The sequence below is a fragment of the Zalophus californianus genome, chromosome 11 (genome assembly GCF_009762305.2).
Source record: "Zalophus californianus isolate mZalCal1 chromosome 11, mZalCal1.pri.v2, whole genome shotgun sequence".
Taxonomy (NCBI): Eukaryota; Metazoa; Chordata; class Mammalia; order Carnivora; family Otariidae; genus Zalophus; species Zalophus californianus.
In genome coordinates this window covers 17,661,659-17,679,693 of record NC_045605.1, presented here as the reverse complement: position 1 = coordinate 17,679,693, position 18,035 = coordinate 17,661,659, and the positions used below count along the sequence as shown (strand labels likewise).

General features: G+C 49.4%; 1 protein-coding gene and 1 pseudogene across 3 annotated transcripts in view; one reads left to right on the top strand and one right to left on the bottom strand.

Moving 5' to 3' along the window:
* The window catches only part of SORL1 (sortilin related receptor 1), a 155,776-nt gene that overhangs the window by 23,452 nt on the left and 114,289 nt on the right, over window positions 1-18,035 (bottom strand). For all 3 annotated transcript variants that reach the window (XM_027578686.2, XM_027578687.2, XM_027578688.2), the window contains exons 28-39: window positions 17,047-17,178; window positions 15,992-16,123; window positions 15,229-15,363; window positions 14,224-14,379; window positions 9,892-10,041; window positions 7,349-7,480; window positions 6,224-6,350; window positions 5,888-6,057; window positions 3,920-4,032; window positions 3,576-3,680; window positions 2,717-2,789; window positions 1,096-1,178 (exon numbers count right to left, since the gene is read on the bottom strand). In XM_027578686.2, coding sequence (XP_027434487.2) covers window positions 1,096-1,178; window positions 2,717-2,789; window positions 3,576-3,680; window positions 3,920-4,032; window positions 5,888-6,057; window positions 6,224-6,350; window positions 7,349-7,480; window positions 9,892-10,041; window positions 14,224-14,379; window positions 15,229-15,363; window positions 15,992-16,123; window positions 17,047-17,178 — 1,508 coding nt within the window. The remainder of the gene's footprint in view (window positions 1-1,095; window positions 1,179-2,716; window positions 2,790-3,575; window positions 3,681-3,919; window positions 4,033-5,887; window positions 6,058-6,223; window positions 6,351-7,348; window positions 7,481-9,891; window positions 10,042-14,223; window positions 14,380-15,228; window positions 15,364-15,991; window positions 16,124-17,046; window positions 17,179-18,035) is intronic.
* Window positions 6,957-7,115, top strand: LOC113915654 (annotated as a pseudogene).

Sequence of the window (18,035 nt, the reverse complement as noted above, 5' to 3'; positions counted from 1 at the left end):
GGTTCCCTGTGTGCTATCATTGAATATTTAGTTATATGGCACCTACTTCTAAAAACAAATATGAGACTGTAATATACACTATAGGTGTGATGAAACAAACAAAAAAAACTGGGTGCAGAATAAAAGGACGAGGGCCAATTCATAAGGAACCCAACTTTAAAGAGAATTACATTATGGTAATGAAGGCTACATCTTAGCTCAGGTGATCCTTGCAGTCAAGGCCAAGGGGTCAATACGAAAGGGGCTTGTTCAGCTCCCACTGTCTTAACAGGAGCAAATATACCTAGGCCTCAGGAAACATTACCTTTTCTAAGTCCTGAGCTCATAAAAGGATTTGATCTGAAGATCTTTAAATATGGGGCGACAACAAAAAAATCAAAATGCTCTCAAGAGCGAAGACTGTATAGACAGGGTTTAGGGAAAGGTCATCCCTTGCAGCAACAGTCTCTGAAGCCAAGGGCAGGCCACCAAATTGTGGTTCAGCAAGTGGCACAAGGGCTCCGAAGGCTGTTTGTCCCACCACAGCTTCAGACAGGGAGGGAGGTGAGGAAAAACATGTAAGAAAGAAAGAACGTTATGGAAGGTGAATCTCAACTTGGAAAACCAAAGGCACACAGAGGCTTATGGTGGAGCGGGCCCTGCAGACGGGCCGCGCGGAAGGGATGGTGGCGCCAGAAGGGCAGGATGCGCAGTGGCTATAAGTGGATATGTTTCTAAGGTATCTGCCTCTCTCCCTCTCTCACTGTGGGAACTTCTGCCTTAGTGCTTCGCACCAGGAAATCCAATAAAGCTGAAAATTACAGGGCATACATATTCTGTTAACACCAACTCTTTATTTGCACTGTAGCTGTGAACCATTTAATTATATGGCTTAAAAAAAAAAAAAAAAAAAAAAAAGGCATCAGGCTGAGGCAGAATAATTACACGAGAAGGACTCAAGTTGTTCTTCATGGGGGAAGGAACCAACCTAGTCCTGGTATTTGGGTTTTACTGGATCGAGTCACTCACTCTTCTTCCTCGTACTGTGCCGGGGCCACAGCGGTTCCATCACAAGGAGAGCCCCACCCGACTGCCAGTCTGAAATCCCAATGTTACCTTGATGTCGCTCTCCATGGTCAGGGTGAAGCTCAGAGAATTCTCACTGTAGCTGTCGATGTGGATATCTGGTGGTGGGATCACTAAAAACAAAAAGAAAGGAATTCAAAAAGAGAAACCACGTGATGAAAAGTGAGGAAGGCAGGACTTCACAGCTCTCAACTCAACAGACAAAGCGATTTTTTTTAGTGCGGGAGGAAAGGGCAGGTCTTTGGCTGTTCTCACTCGTCTCTTTTACCGCCGTTGTCCTAGAGCTGAGGGTGGATCACACAACTACCTTGGCTCCGTCAGCTATCCTGGCAACTGGGTCGAGCAGGAAAGTTCCATGATGTAAATGTCCCCAAACAGCCCAGCTGCAGCCTGCTTCTAAAAAGTGCCATCCCACCAAAATCAGACGAAAGAACTGTAAGAGACCTTCCAAGGCAGGTGTGATTTATGCTCAGGGAATTCAAGGTACGTGTACATGTCTTATTGCTGACCTTCCAGTGTCCCTTCTTTTCAGTATGTATGTTTTGATCGGTTTTGTAGAGAGAAAATGACAACCCCATCAAAACTCTAGGGGAGTGTGCACTCGGTACGCTTTTTCTAATTACCGCCAAGCACCCTATCACAAAGACTGGCTGGCCTCCTGCCCTGATCTCCATGAGCCCAAATTTTACAGTGAGTCTCCATAACCCACAGCCCATCTCTCGCAGGCTCAGGTTAAGGTAAAACCCCCCAACCACACTCCATCTGACACTTCTGTCCAGAAACGAAAGCCACAGGTGCCAAGGCTACGTTCTGGAAACCGTCGGGGAACAGGAGCCATAGTTGGTCTCCCCAAGTGTGCCAGAAGCCTTCCTTTTAATTGCTTTAATTCACTCCTTCATCAACGATTTCACCAGCTTCCTCCTCGACACCAGTGAGAGAGCGGAGGAAACCAGACAGGACCCCGACCCTCGTGAGGCACACATGCAAGCAGGACAGTGCATGGGAGCAGGGATCTCAGCCCAGGGCAGGCAGGGCAGCCCGGCAGTTAAAGGTACAGGCTTTGGAGTCGGGAGGATCAGGCTCCTATCCCAGCTCTCTGCCGTTTACTGACTGTGCAGGAAATGACTTAACTGCTTTCTAGTTCCGTATCCGTTCGTATAGATATTGTTCGGAGGGTGCTAAGGGTTCAATGAGATGGGCCGATGTATGCAAAGCACTAGAAACTACCACCTTGGCATCGTTTGTCAGTGCCACTGGGGAAGTTACAAGTGTCAGCATGGCACTCTAATGAACACCATCAACGGACACATACAAAATCATCTGTATCTGCTGTGAGAAGGAATGAGTCCTTTTATTTTGGATATCGCGCGTGAGCACAAGAGCTGGGCATGACAGCCTCTGGAAATCCCTTTGTATGTCTGCACCATAAGAACTGTGCAGCTCTGCGGGGAGAAGTGCCTTCAGACAGTCCCCAGAGAAACTCCATATCTAAAGCACTACTGGAAACCCCTGGAAATGCGTGCATGTTGGCAGGGGGAAGGAGGTCGTGTGAAGTTTTCTCATCTATGCTTCTCCGTCTCCTAGTCACGCTGAAAGTCATTTCCAAAGGGTTTCTATCTTCTCTCAATCTGCAAACACCGGGATCATTTACCTTTTCCTTTGACGGTGGTAATGGATTTAGAATCGCTCCAGTTTCCTACTCCACGACTTGTCACTGCAGCCACCTTGTCAAATCAGAGCATGAATTAGTATAAAATAAAGGCAATGCGCCATACATTGAGGGTTCTGAAGGAGCTACGGGGCCAGGACTCAGGCAGTGAGGGTGGCAAACAGTCTATGCAGGGCGATCCCAGACACGCAGAGGCCCCAGCAAATGCAACAACAGAGGGGGAGGAGAAAACAGGAGGGATCTGGGCAAAGGGAGCTGTGACAGTGCAGGCATGATGGATTTCTGTTGATTGACAGGTCTCAGGTTCTTCTATAGGGTGGGGGATGGGGGGGTATGTGCACACGATGTTTATGACATAAACATACGTGTATATGAAAAAGGGGACCGGGAAAATCATCAGTGTCATGGAGCCTGGGTGCACAGTTAATGGTCCCAACAAACATGTTCTGCACAAAATCGGTCTCTTTTCTGCTAAAGGTATTGATAGCATGTTGCCTAAGATCCCTATGATAGCGGCTTCTAAATGCCACTTACCGTAGCTCTGCAACACCCTGCAGCTAAGGAGAAGCAGAAAAGTGGCAAGTGCAAGAGTAAAGGAGCTGGAACGCTAGCAGAAAATCCAGGTTAAAAGCAGGTAAAGCTGCAGTACCATAAATTCTCAGTTATCTGAGGGAAATTTGATTTCAAGTTCTCTGTGGCACTGGTTTAAGAGACTGAAATGATGATGACCTCCCAGAGCAAGGGCTTTTAGCAGACTACTAGCAAGTATCTCATAAAGGTAAGTACGGAGTTCTTGTGTTCTGAGACTGCCCAGGTGGCTGAAATGGGGGCTGATACTCACTCTGACAGTATATGGAGCGTTGACCAGTAAATTCTTTATTTCAGTAAAGTTACTAGCAGTCCTCTGGGAGGCCCACATCTTGGAACCACTCCTGCTGTATTCCACCTAAAGTGAAAAGAAGAAATTACTAGTAAGGTAACCAATGGTCTGGGACATCCTGATACCTTACAAGGAGGCAGGAAGAGAGAGGGAGGTGAGATGCCAAGGGTTCTAATGGGTGGATCGCTATCTCCCCGGCTACATCAATTCAAGTCCTAGCCACTCAGAACACGTTTCTGCTCTGGCAGACCCAGAAATCTGTTCACGTAGACACACAAGGCCCGCCACTTCTAGAAGTTACTTACAATGTACTCTCGAATGAGGCCATGGGTGTGGGTGGGAGGGGTCCAGTGGGCCACAATCACACCTTCCTCTTCCCTGTGGAGTGACAGCTGGAGATTTTGAGGGGCATCCGGCACTAGAAAAGAGTCAGCTCAGGGTTAAAACCCATCTGCATATTGGTAAAGGAGAGGAACTTTCCTGAGATTGAAACAAAGACTAGAAAGAATCCAGAGCCAGCACTGGGACCTGTTCACCAATAAAGGCTGTAAGCTTGGTCTTCACATCGACAAACCCTTTCTCTCTTCCAGAACCCAAGGTGTGCAATGCACACATCAGATCGCGGCTTAGTCCCGTGTGATGGAGGTCTATGGCTCACAAGGGCTGCAGGATGGAATCACTTGCTGGCACTAGACCTTCAATGCTGCGATCTCAATTGCCAAGGACAACACCTCCTGCCTCGACTTCTCATCCAATCCCAGGATCATGGGCATGACTACGAAGGAATGAGGAGACTTCCTTTCTAACAGCACAGAACTTCTATACCCAAATGAATGGGACCACCTTCAAAGCAAGGTCCTTAATGACTTTAGTGTCAAGACATTTCTAGATCTTCTCTTTTGTGACTGCCTTCAGAATGGGGTTAGAAGCCACACCCATGCCTGTACCCTGCCTGCACCCTGCCTGCACCCATGCCTGCACCCATGCCTGCACCCATGCCTGCACCCTGCCTGCACCCTGCCTGCACCCATGCCTACACCCATGCCTGCACCCTGCCTGCAGCCTGCCTACACCCATGCCTGCACCCTGCCTGCAGCCTGCCTGCAGCCTGCCTACACCCATGCCTACACCCATGCCTGCACCCTGCCTGCACCCTGCCTACACCCATGCCTGCACCCTGCCTGCAGCCTGCCTACACCCATGCCTACACCCATGCCTGCACCCTGCCTGCAGCCTGCCTGCAGCCTGCCTACACCCATGCCTGCAGACTGTCTGCATCCTGCCTGCACCTGTGCCCCAGGGTCACATGGGATGTGCTGTGTACTTCCTCCGGACCTATTTCAATTCTCCCTTGCGGGCTTTGGAGGACCGTCTGACACCCCCGGGCTCTACTAAACAAGTGTTAACAAAATCATAACACACAGGTTGTCAGTGAGTTTTGCCGTGCTTCACACCTCCGTGCTTTCTCCAGGATCCCCCTGTAGGTATCCTGCCCTTGTGCTGGAAGCAACCAAGGAGCTTCAAGGAGCTTCAAGGAGCCCTGGTTCCTTTTTATGAAGAATGGCACAGAAGCCTCGATCTTAGTGATGGGTGTGCTCACTGCTATGGAAGTGTCATCTGTCTGGGCCTTCCCAGCTGCCAGAGCAAGGAACTATCTATGTGATACCAGCCTGCCTGTGGACACGGATCTGTAACTATTTTATACGTAAGCATCTGCACGTACATCAAGACCGACCGGAGTTCATACAGAGGTCTCCAACCATAACCCAAACGTAAGCATGGGCCCTCGCAAATGCCAAGTTCACAAGACCCTGGGGGCGAAGGTCACTGGAATAAGCATGGAGTCACCCGACGTCAGCTACCGTGAGAGGTGAGGAAGCAGGGAATTCTCTAGGACACGTGAGTTTTGGTAAATCTCTTGGAAACGGAGCCTTAGTACTCCTGACATGCCTCATGTTTTAACAATGATGATCTCACAAATCCTGAGTACTAGGAGATGGAAGGTAGAGACAGGAGCTAGAGAAGCAACGCAAAAGAGGCCATGTTGGGCACGATCTGAAGTTAACCTCCGAAGGTAGCAAAACCCCACATGACCTAATAAGGAGAATACGTGCTCAACAGCTCAGGCAGGACCATCAAGCTTCGCCACAAATCTTCTGTATACATGCGGCCCATGTCATTAGGTTCCCACACTCCTGAGAGTCCTTGGGAAACTCTCTGCAAATCCCACAGTAGGTCTTGGACACACCATAAACAGAAACTAGAATACTTACGTCCTTCTGGTGTCCGCAGGGTCACAAAGTCGTTGGTATTGTGCACTTTGCTGAGACACTGGACCTGCACTTTGACCTGATACGTGGTGTCTGGCTTCAAAACTTTTAATATGGTGTTGGTTTTATTGCTGTGGGTCTCCACGGTCTTCCAGATGCCCTCTCCGACCACCCTGGCCGGAAGAAGAAAGATATGGTCATATCAGAGCAGTGTGGGGTTGCAAAGGACGCTGGACTCAGCTAATGAAGAGCCACTCTGTGCACACCACAAGAGTTTGCAGAACATCCAGTGCTGGTAAGAACACTGTTTTCTTTTCTCATGGCAAAGATGGGACCCACCTGTAGTAGACGTTATAGACACAACCAGCAGAGGGCATTTTCTTGGGCCGTGTCCAGGTCAACGTTACGTCCCCAGAGAAGTCAGCCGTCCACTGAAGATTCTGTACTTTGTATACAGTTAGTTCATCTAGAGAGATGAAGGGGGAAAGGGAAAGAAAGTGGTATCTCACAAATCCTTGCGTTTCAAAGGACTCAAGAGGTCCCTGATGTTTAGGGAGACCTACCAGGATCTAGATTGTCAGGCCATGGTCAGCCTCTTAAGAAGACATCACAGAAAAAAAAGAGTTCAAGCCTTCCTGTACGACCTTGCCCGGGGTCTCCTAAATTTCCAGTCACGGTATTTTCCTTGCATTTTGCCTCCTTGTCTACATGGAGGTAAGCCTGTTTCTCAAGAGAGAATTCTACAGGTCCAGGGACAATGTCATAGCAAAAGATCCATTACTGCGATAGACCGAATGTGTGTGTCCCTCCAAATTCATATGCTGAAACCCAATCCCCAATGTGATGGGATCAGGAAGCAAGGCCGTTGGGAGGTGATCAGGTCCTAAGGATGGAGTCCTCAGGAGTGACATGAGTGTCCTCATAAAAGCAACCCCAGAGAGCTCCCTCACCCCTTCCGCCATGGGAGGACACAGGGAAGACGGCCGTCTATGAACCGGGAAGCGAGCCCTCACCAGACGTGGAACCTGCTGGTGCTCTGACCCAGGCTTCCAGCCTCCAGAACTGAGAGAAGAGCTTTGCGCGGTGGCAGTATCGTAGCCAATGAGGTTTATCCGAGGCGCGATTATTGCTAACTGAAAACTTTTCCCAGAACTGAGAGAAGTAAGTTTCTGTTGTTTAGAAGCCCTTCAGTCTGTGATGTTCTGTTAATGGCAGCCCCAAAAGACTAGGGCAATTACTAAAGGCGCTCCAGACAGAAGGACTGCGTCCACCCCGCCACGAAGCCTGAGGCTCTGCGAGCGTGGTGCACCTGGGCAGAGGCGGGACAAGCCTCCCTTCACCGGGTGCTCCAAAACCGGACAAAAAGCGGTTTCCCCTTCAGGCTGAGGAAAGGCTCACAAGGTTCCCGGCAGAGTGCCCGCAGGGGGTGGAGGCTGAGCCCAGGGCCCGAGGGCTGGCACTCACCGCTGCAGGCCCTCTCATCGCTCTCGTCCGAGCAGTCCAGGAAGCCATCACAGCGCTCCGAGAGCACGATGCACGCCTCACCGTCCTCACACTTGAACTCCCTGCTCATACAGGTCAAGGTGCTGTGTGTGGCTGCAATACAGGGGAGGGCGCGTTGTGGTAACAGCAGATCGTGTTTAGGAAAAGTGGTCTGCACTAATCAGCTTCTGATTCAAAACACGTCTCTGGAACAAGGAGTAGTTCCCCACGGTGGCACTTGGGATGCCTCCTTATCTGACATGAACAACGGGAATCTGCCTCCAGGAAGAGGAAGAGCTTCGGGGTCAAATGATCTAGAGTGGGTGCAATAATTTACAGGCTCCACGGTGATTCACCGGAATTGGCCAGGGTCCAAAATTTCTGTACTAGAATGAGAACAAGGAATCTTGTTTTCTCTCTGAGACACTGCATCTGCTTCTGAAAACCACACTTTGAGATGCAGGTAGAAAAACTGGATAATGTTCTTGTGAGAGAACCAGCATGGTCAACAGGAATGGATAATGGATCCAGAATTATGTTCCTAGAGGCAAAAAGATACAGGGGGGGGTCGGGGTGGACTGAAAAGTTTTAACAACTATCCTCAACTGGCGAGTGCTCACGTGAATGACGAATTAAGACTGTGCATGTCGCTAGTGTGGAGGTACAGACTTCAATTAAATATACTTTTAAAAAGAGCTCTCTATTATAGTAATTGTCATTGAAAGAAAGGAAATGTGAGGCTTTTTACAAACTATAATCCCCCATCTCCTGGAAAATCATTGTATTATAGAGCTCTGTGACATGCTGAGCTGAAATTGGTTTGCCTTGGGGAGGTTGGGGGGGGGGGCCTGGTTACAAATAAAACTGCACTAGAGGATTTAGAAAACATTGGAGACCCACTAGTATAAGAAACCCAAAATGGAATTCATCTTTCCATCTATCCATCCACCTACCCACCCATTCACCCACTTACCCATCCAATTCAACCAGCCACCCAGTACCCACCCACCCACCCACCCATCTAGACACCCATCCATCCATCCATCTGCCCCTTCATTTATCCATCTACCCATCCATCCATCTATCCATCCACCCATCTTCCCAACCATCTACCCAACCAGTGAATACTCATGGAAGGTCTACCATGAATCAGGTACTGTTCAAGATGCTAAGAACATGGTGATGTGTACAACAAAGGACCTAACCTCACAGAGCTTACTTTCTATTGAGAGAAACAGCAAAAAAGTAAGCAAATCACTCTGTGGTTTTAGATAGCGATTAAAAACTACAAAGAAACATGAAAAGAGAAACAGCAACAGAATGATCGACAGGGGTCATTTCATGCAGAATAGTCTAGGAGAAACTCTGTGAAGGGCATTGTTTTAGAAAATACCAAGATCCCCCTTCCAGAATTACTCCACGTGGTAAAATATATCCAAACAACAGGTGAGTCGTAAAGCTGGTGGGTGTTTGAGGTTTCTTTATGAAACATGTCTCAGCGTTTTTTAAAGTGGGAAAACATAGGTTTTAGAAATAGAGAATACAGGGGGCGCCTGGGTGGCTCAGTCGTTAAGCATCTGCTTTCAGCTCAGGTCGTAATCCCAGGGTCCTGGGATCGAGTCCCACCTCGGGCTCCCTGCTCGGCAGGAAGCCTGCTTCTCCCTCTCCCACTCCCCCTGCTTATGTTCCTGCTCTCGCCGTGTCTCTCTGGCAAACAAATAAAATCTTAAAAAAAAAAAAAAGAAATAGAGAATATGGTTGTCATTAATCTCTGAAAATCCTTAAGCTGATAATTAAACAGATGATTAACTGGCACTTGGAAGAGAATGTGGGCGGCCTTCAGGGGCCAGCTTCTCCAAGAAGAATCTTGTCATGTTAATCTCATTTCCTTTTTTGATAGGGCTCTCAGATTAATGGACTGAGGAAGACTGGAAATAGAGCACATCTTGATTTTAAGACCCTTAACCAGGCAACATCCTGATGAATAAGGCCGATTTGGAACAGGTAAAAGAAACTTATTTAAAGAATGCCAATTAACGAATTAATCTCACCCAGGAGGAAGGTCCTATTTCATTTCCTCTGTTAATTATTTTCAATGTTCATCTTACGGTGCAGTTACTTATTTGGCTGAAATGTTCCTACTATGATTTTGGAAAGTATGGGATCAATCTGCCCTGTTATCTTGATGTCCCAGAGATCCATCTGAATTTTACCGTACTCCCTCGTTTCCCTCTGTTATTTCAGAGTATTCCACTATAAGAACTTCGAATGTGGCATGATGAAAAGGTCACAACCCCGTGCAAAAAAAACACAAAAACAAAACAAACAAACAAACAAAAAAACAACAACTAAATAAATGTCCCAGTCTGGTACTGACAAGGTGATCTCTGAAGCTGATGCTCCTCTCTCTAAAATGGAGATAATCCCCAAATCGCAAGGTTATCGTGAGAAACGAAGCAGGAGTGATGAGGTCTCCTGCTCTCCCGAAATCCTCCCAAGCGGTGAATTCCTCCAAGACTACTCACGACAGTTGGCCTCATCCTGGCCGTCTTGGCAATCTTGGTGGCCGTCACAGCGCTTCCAGTTGGGGATACACTTCTTTGGCTGGTGACACTCGAATTCAAATCGGTCACAGCGCCCATGGTGAGTGGGAACGGAGGCAGCCGTGACATTCGCTGGAAGAAAAAGTTTTGAAAATTCACTTTTTGAGTACTGAGGGAGCTGGTCAGCAAGAGCAACCAACTCAACCTGGTAGGAAATTCGGGAAATTATGGTGCTTTCGGAATGACGAGGGGGGCCTGAAGACAAATATAAGTTCTGGATAGGGAAGGCAGATCAACAGGACACAGCCATCTAATTTTGGAAGCTGGAATGCAGACAGCGGTAAGTGACTCAAGGGACCGGAGGAGGCTGTACCCCATCCTAAGCTGTCACGGCAGAAAGCAAAGAACCCACAAGATCAACATCACAGAATCTTCAAAAAGCTGAAAAATGGTATCTGTGAACAGAGAAGGGGAATGAAGACAGTAAGGGAACAAACCGAAGAATGTTTGAGCAGCAGCAAGAGTCCCTACGTGCCCTGCCCCTACCAGCCCCATGTGACAATCACCCTGGACGTCACCCCCCCAGAAGCCTGGAGGATTGTTACGTGGAGGTTAAAAGGGCCGGTTAGAAGGGCCTAGTGAAGAGCAAGAATGCCATACTGCAGAGAGGGGGTTAAACCCTCAGATTGCTGAATGCGGGGACCCTGGTCCCTGTCCCTCATAAGCCCTGGCAGGAACACCTTTATTCACTAGGCAGGAGATTGTAAAATTCTCCTCAAGGGAAATGGATCAGCCTCAGAAACAAATCCTCAAGCAACCCAGATCAAAAGTTCCCCACCAAACAGCCCCACCATGAAACTCAAAGCTGACAAGCTTACCTGTGTGCAGAATCGCTTGCATTTTTGTCCCCATCCTTAAACACAAGTAAGCAACCCAGGATTATTTGGGGGAAAACCTTTGACATGAAAGACAGAAGCGAGTACAGACCCCTTCCCTGCAAAAAAAGAACATTTGGAAGAAAGAGAGACTCTGTAAGAATAAAACCTCAAATATAAATATCCTCAATATGCTCAGAACGAAAGAATATCTATTTCTGCATGAAAAAAGAACAGGATGCCATGCAAAAGGAAGAGTATGAGAAATTTCAAAGGTAACTGTAATGGAAAACTCAGAAGCAGAGCTGGAAGATAGAGCTGAACCTTCCAGAAAGTAGAAGGGGGAAAAAAGGGGGGGAGGGGATCGATTAAAAAATAGAAAGGTGACAGGACCACATCAGTAGATCTAATGTATGAATGACAAGAGTTCCAGGAGGAAAGAGAAAACAGAAAAGATTAATGGAATAATTCAAGAAAAATTCCCCAAACTCAAATACGTAAGTTTCCGGAATGAAAGAGGCTATCAGTGTCCACCCACCACACTGGATGGAAAGGGACCCGCATCAAAGCACATCGTTGTGAAATTTCAAAACACTGGAGCCAAAAGGGTATACCCTACACGCTTCCAGAAGGTAAAAACACATGACATGCACAAGATCACAATCAAAATGGCTTTGGATTTCCCAGGAGCTGCTCAGTGACAGGAGCAATACCTTCAAAATTCTGAAGAATTACTGACAACAAAGAATTCCAAACCCAGACCAACAACTATCACTCACATGTGAAGACAGAAAATAAAACACTTTCAGAGAAGCAAGACCTCAGTGATGCCTCCCACGTTCTGTTTCCCAGGGAACCTTCTGGAAAATGTGCTCTACCAAAAAAATGTGATTAAACTTAAAAAAAAAGAGAGAGAGAGAGATAAGAGAGAGAGAGAGGGAAATGAAGAATGAGGGAGAGAAATCTGGGATATAGAAAACAGAATCTCTAAAATAAGAGAAGTCAAACAAGTCCTTAGAATGGAGAAGCCACATCCTGCGAGACACGTGTGGTCCAGGCATAGAGAGTGACAGGCACAAACCCCAAGCAGCAAACTCAGAAGACAAACACGTTGAAGGCTGTCTTCTCTGTGTCCTTGGCCTCTGCACCACCTTGTCACTGGACAAAACTACTGGAGGGTGCACTTCAACAACACAAGGGAGCAAACCAAGAAAAGCAAGACACAAGACCCAGGAAACAGAGACTCTAAACCAGGAGAAAGGCAAAAGGAGTCCCGAGGAGGGCAGTGAAGGCCCAGGGGAGGGGCGTGCAGCAGGCCCGGACAGCACTGGGCCCAGAGAGGAGGATCCAGGCTGGTAGAAGGGATACCCCCAAAAGAAACTCTGGGGCTCAGAAATCACTGATACGGTGACATTGCAGAAAGGGACCCCTAGAGGCAACTGAGAAGGGGAAAGCATTAGCAGACAGCACACGATAACCTGAGCTAATAAATGAAACAACAAGAACCAATTACTAATTTGGGGATATTGTGCACATTCCATGGTTTTAACTGGCTTTTCAAAGGGGCCTCTCTTACACCTAGAACCCCTCTGCTAAAACACGGTGCACGGGGAAAAGCAGTAAAAAATGAGGCTAGAAAGCCAAGCTAAGGCACATCACAACACTAATGCGTGGACAGTAAGGGGGCCACCAGAAGGTTCCAGACCGGGGAAAGCATGATCATGCATCCATATGCAGCCTCTCCGAAGGTAAACTGTGAAGGGGAGAGACACAAGGCCCAGAGACCAGTTAGGAGACTTGCAGTGCAAAAACCAGATCCGCGAGCGGGAGAAGACCCAGTTAAATTTGCCCTGATGACATACATATGAAAGAAATCACACAAGCTGAAGGAAAGATGGAAATAGGAATCTGCTCCCTGCATTAAGCAGAATTTGCTAGAGCCTGTTAACACCCGCTCAGAGGTTTCAGTAACCAAAAGACAATTTTGAGAGGAGAATCGAATCATTAAACAGACAGGTGGGTCTTGGGGGCCAAGGACAGAGATAACAAATAATTTTACAATTTGTTTTAATTTGAGAAGCATTTATAGGACGCTATCTGCCTATTATTGGAATAAACACGGGGGGGGGGGGGGTCCAAAGTAGTACGTGGCACAATCCCAAAACATGAGATCCGTATAATCGCTTGGAAAAGAAAGATGCCCATGCATGAGATGACCAGGAAGCAGTGCATGGCAGATCGTAGCGAAGAATCAAAAGGACAACAGGTTAAGTAGGAGACTGGAAAAAAGATCCGTGCCGATTACAGGACTCAGTGAACGCTCCGTGGTGGTGGGCTTGCGCGGGAAGGTAACGGTGCACTTGCTCCAAGCAGGAATCTCAAACTCCAGTGAACCCAGCAGTCACATGGGGAGCTCCTGAGCTCCATGCAGAAATCCTAATTCTGCAGTTCTTACAAACGCCCCCAAGTGATTCCATTACAGGTGGTCTCTGTTCCGTACGTTGATAAACGCTGGTGACATACCAAGGTCTCTTTTAGCTACAAAAACCATGCTTCTGTCTGCTGCGATGGACAGTGGGTTTCGCAGAGGGGTAAGTGCGAGGGCAAGGTCGAGGAGGACGGGGGTCTCTGGTAAGGCAGAAACTCTGCTGAAGGAATGTCAACAGAGAAGCAGCAGGTCTGTTCAGAGAGGACGAGGAACCCGGCTTGGCAGACAGGCAAAGTAATGGCAGGTAAGGAAGGACCTTGAAAATAGGACTCGAGGGTTGCGATCTATGCTCTGGACAAGAGAAAACCATTGATGCTTTCAAACAGTGAAGCCCTGGGACGATTTAGTTTTAAAGGAGGAAAATGACTGCTGATCTAGAAGTTTGCTAGGAAAAGGATTTGCAAAGCATAGAAAACAACTGTCTACTCTCTTACTGTAACCGAGTTTGAAATAGAATCCCGCTCAGGAAAGGACACAGCACCCTTACCTCTGTTCTGCCTACAGTTAAGGGTCTCAGGGTTCACTCCCACCTCCCGCAACACGGTTACTGCCCACGCCTTCAGATGCCTCTCTGGGACCGGCCACTAGATGGCAGTGCTCACCCTCCTTTAGCAGGATGGCCGCCAACCAGCCCGCACCCTGTGAGTTTAACACACAGGCAAACACTTCCCTGTAATTGCCATTGTAATTTCCTGTGGAGAAGGAAGCAAAGGGAGCCCAACCGCAGCCAAAGCCGGGCGGCTGGCCTTTTCGTGCAGGAAGATGAGAAGGCGGTTAGAGGAGAGGAGACCCTCCAGCTCTCGAGTGCTCTGGAGGTGAGAAGCAGCCCGGGCCACAGAGCACAGGGTCCCAGAAGGCAGGGGGCACTGAGCCGGGCCATTCTGGGCGGACCCCCAGAAGGTCCGTTCCACAAAGGCAGGTGCCACAGGAGCGGGCAGGGCCAGCACTCACCAGGCGAGGGGCAGGCTTCTTCATCCGAGCCATCTGCACAATCCCGGTACCCGTCGCACACCCAGCCGTCCATCACGCACGCCCCGCTGCTGCAGCGGTAGTAATTGGGCAGACATGTAGAGGGCCCGGGCGTAGGGGATGGAAGGATATGTGAATCTGAGCAAAACACAAGCAAGCAAGAACACCCAAAGTGTTACAGGACGCTTGATCCCAGACCAAAATGTGTCCCCAAACTTAGCGGGGACGTCCCCGTTTGAGCTGCCCCAGCCCAGGGAGGCCAGCATCAGGCATGGTTCTGACAGCAGCTCATCTAAAAATCATTTATAACTTATCAGAATAGACCGCAACCTCTTCCCTTTTCTGGAGCAGACACACCTAAACCCTTTTATCTGATTTGGCTTAATATTTGAATTGAGTTTGCTTTTGCAGGGGCTCAACAGGGGCTCGATGCTTTTGCAGGCTGATGGAAGGAAGGTGGCTCAGAATGCGAGGGCGGATGGAGAACTCCCACTTAGTCTACACACTGTGCTGGTTACAACTCCACTGCAGCTGCCCTGAGACCCAGTTCAGAGAGGAGAACCCCAAAAAGGAAAGTAACGAGCACGCGTCCCACACCAGTGCTCCTCGGACACAACACAGCACCTGTATCACGTAGAGATCTTGTTACAATGCAGATTCTGACTCAGAAGGGAGGCCTGGGGTAGGGGTTGGAGACCCTGCATTTCTCACAAGCTCCAAGCAGATGTGGACACTGCTGGTCCGCAGGCCATGCCTGGAGTTGCCAGGCTCCAGAGCGCTCACTGTGGCCTGCAAAATATGGCCCTCGAAACAGAAGAAACCAACCATGCTGCTTTTAAAGTGGGCGGGGGTAGAAAAGAACTGAGAGAGTTGCGCCCCAAAAAATCACTGAATAAGCCCAGCAGCGAGGAAACCAACTCCGATTCTGTGCAGAAAGGGGGCCGTGTGCTGGTGTGTCCTGGTGACGGGCTGACCCAGGCCCCTCACCTCCGCAGTCCCTCTCATCAGACCAGTCGCCACAGTCGTTCTCCCTGTCACATTTCCACCTGTTGGGGATGCAGTGGCCGTTCTCACACTGGAACTGGAAGTAGCGGGAGCAGTTCGGGGCTTCTGTGGGGTTTTCTGGGGAGATGAACCACACCGTCAGTCAGTCGCCCTGCACCAGTGTGAACGTACACACCAACCAGACAGACACGGCCTCCTCAAGGCCCAAGTCCCCAGGCAGCCTGCACAGTCCTACCAGATACAGGTAAGGCAGCCTCTTGGACCCAAGCCCCATCTTCCTGGATCCCAACTCATGCTTCTCTGAGCCATGTTTCTGGATCTTACAAATAATACCAAAATTTTCATTTTGACGCTTTACCAGAGGAATGATATAATTACTGACTCTGACCCAACAGTGACAACGACTCTATAAAGTTGTGGAATCTGTAACCTTTAGGAGAGGAGAGGGAAGCACTCTGCAAAAGATTTCCCGTAATCCCTCTAATGTATTTCTTAGAGATCATGCGAACTTCCCGACTGGGCAAAGAAAAGGAACAGGAACAAACATCCCCCAACACTGACTGGGGGCAGGGTGCCACTTCAAGACTCAATTCCTTACACAGAGATTCGAGAGCTGGCAGGAACCAGCGCTGAGGAAGGAGAAGGCAGAGCCTGCATGGGAGTGGGCTGAGAATGGCCTCCTTAACCACAGGCAGCACTGTGACCCGGAGGTTAGGGACGAGAGGCTGAAGGTCCAAGCTCTTACCGCAGCTGGCTTCATCCGAGTAGTCACCGCAATCATCCATGCCGTCGCATTTCCAGATCAAGCTGATGCACACTCCGTTCTGGCACTGGAAACTGAACTCATCACAAACCTTGTGGAATTCAGGGTCTTGGGCTAGATAAGGAACAAGCATCCATGAATTCCAGGTTACTGCCATATAGAAAAGCTCAAAGTGGGACACTGCTTGGAAACGAAAAGAAAGAGCAAACTGTCCTCCACCAAGAGATAGACCGGCTACCAGGCTCCTTGATGGCAAAAGCCAATTGAAGGCCTAACCCCCAGTAGCTCAGAAGGTGACTATATTTGGAAACAGGGTCTTTAAAGAGGTGATTAAGTGACAATGAGGTCATTAGGGTGGACCCTCATCTAACAGGACTGGAAAGAAAAGGAAAGCAAGGCACAGACAGGCACAGAGGGGACACTGAGGGAGAAAGAAGGCAGCCATCAGCAAGTCAAGGACAGGGACTGCAGAAGAACCAACTCTTGACCCGACATCTTGACCTCAAGCTTGTGGTCTCCAGAACTTAAGAAAATGAATTTTGCTGTTTTTAGCCACCCAGGCTGCAGTCTCTAGTAATGGCGGCCAAGCAGACTAGCACGAGTCGCTACCACAGGCAGGGCCCAGTTTTAGGAGCGGGGCTAGGGCAGTGCACGAGACAAAGGCCCTGCGCTCGTGAAGCCCACATTCCAGCTAGCAGAGACAGGCAGTCCAATAAACGCAACGCGTGCAAAGCGGTGACTCGCGCTGGGATGACCCCTGGTGCCAGGCAAGGGCTACAGAGGGACGGGTGCACGGGAAAGGCCGGTCGGAGAAGGGGCTCTCTGGGCCAAGACCCCGGTCCTCCCACACCTTCTGCTGATACGGACACCAACCACCAAAGAGCAGTACTTCTGAAGGAACAAAGGTCAGTCTTTCTCAGAAAGGGCCACACTGGACCCTCAAGTAAGACCCATGAACCAGAGCGGCCCAGCCCTTTGCAGTGTCTCCAGGGCCTCGCCCCCGAACCCCCGCACCACCACCACCCCACCCCACTCACAGCATCCTGCAAACTCTGCGTCCTCATCAGAACCGTCGCGGCACTGGACAATTCCGTCACACACCATGGAGTGGAACAGGCACTGCTGGCGGTTCTTGCACACGAAGTCCATGAAGCGTGTGCACAAAGGCTCTGAAAGGGGTCCAGGGCGGGGAGAAGGCCGTGAGCGCCCAGGACTGGGAGGCGGAGGGCTGGTACAGATGTGCCCTCAGGAGACAGCAGGAAGACCCACTTATTGGGCACTTGCTATGTGCCGAGCCCTGCGCTACAGCAACTGACCCTCGAGACAAGGTTATGAGAGATTTTACTGCCCAGTTATCATAGGAGAACAGAGGGGATGGCAGCATTGAGTATTTTGCCAAGAGTACCCAGCGAATGAGGGGGGAGCCAGCCAAAACAGACATCCAGACCTGGGTGTCTGCCGTCCAAGCTCACGACCTTAATCACTAGGCACAGAATCCTGGCTCTCTACTACTTTTTCTATAAAGGACCAGAGTTACGGACTGAATCGTATCCCTAAAAATTCGTATGTTAAGGCCCTAACCCCCAGGGTAACTGTATTTGCAGACAGGGCCTTTAAAGAGGTAATGAAGGTTAAATGAGGTCATCCAGGGGAGGGGGGTCCCTGATCCGACAGGGACCGGGTCCTTCGAAGAGGAGACACCGGGGATGTGGGCACAGACAAAAGGCCACCCAGGACGCAGCCGGAAGATGATGGCCTTTGGACTCGAACTGCGACATCAGCCTGCCACCTGGGTCTCCAGCCTGCCAGCCTACCCTGCAGATTTGGACTTGCCAGCCCTCATCGCCGCATGAACGGATTCCCGAAAATAAATCTCTCTCCAGAGATTCACACATGCTATGGGTTCTGTTTCCCTAGAGAATGGTGTCTGACACAACCAGAGAGCGAATTCTCCAGGGTGTGCGAGTCCTACAGTCTCTATCACGACTACTCCACGCTGCCGTTCTTGCATGGAAGCGGCCCCAGA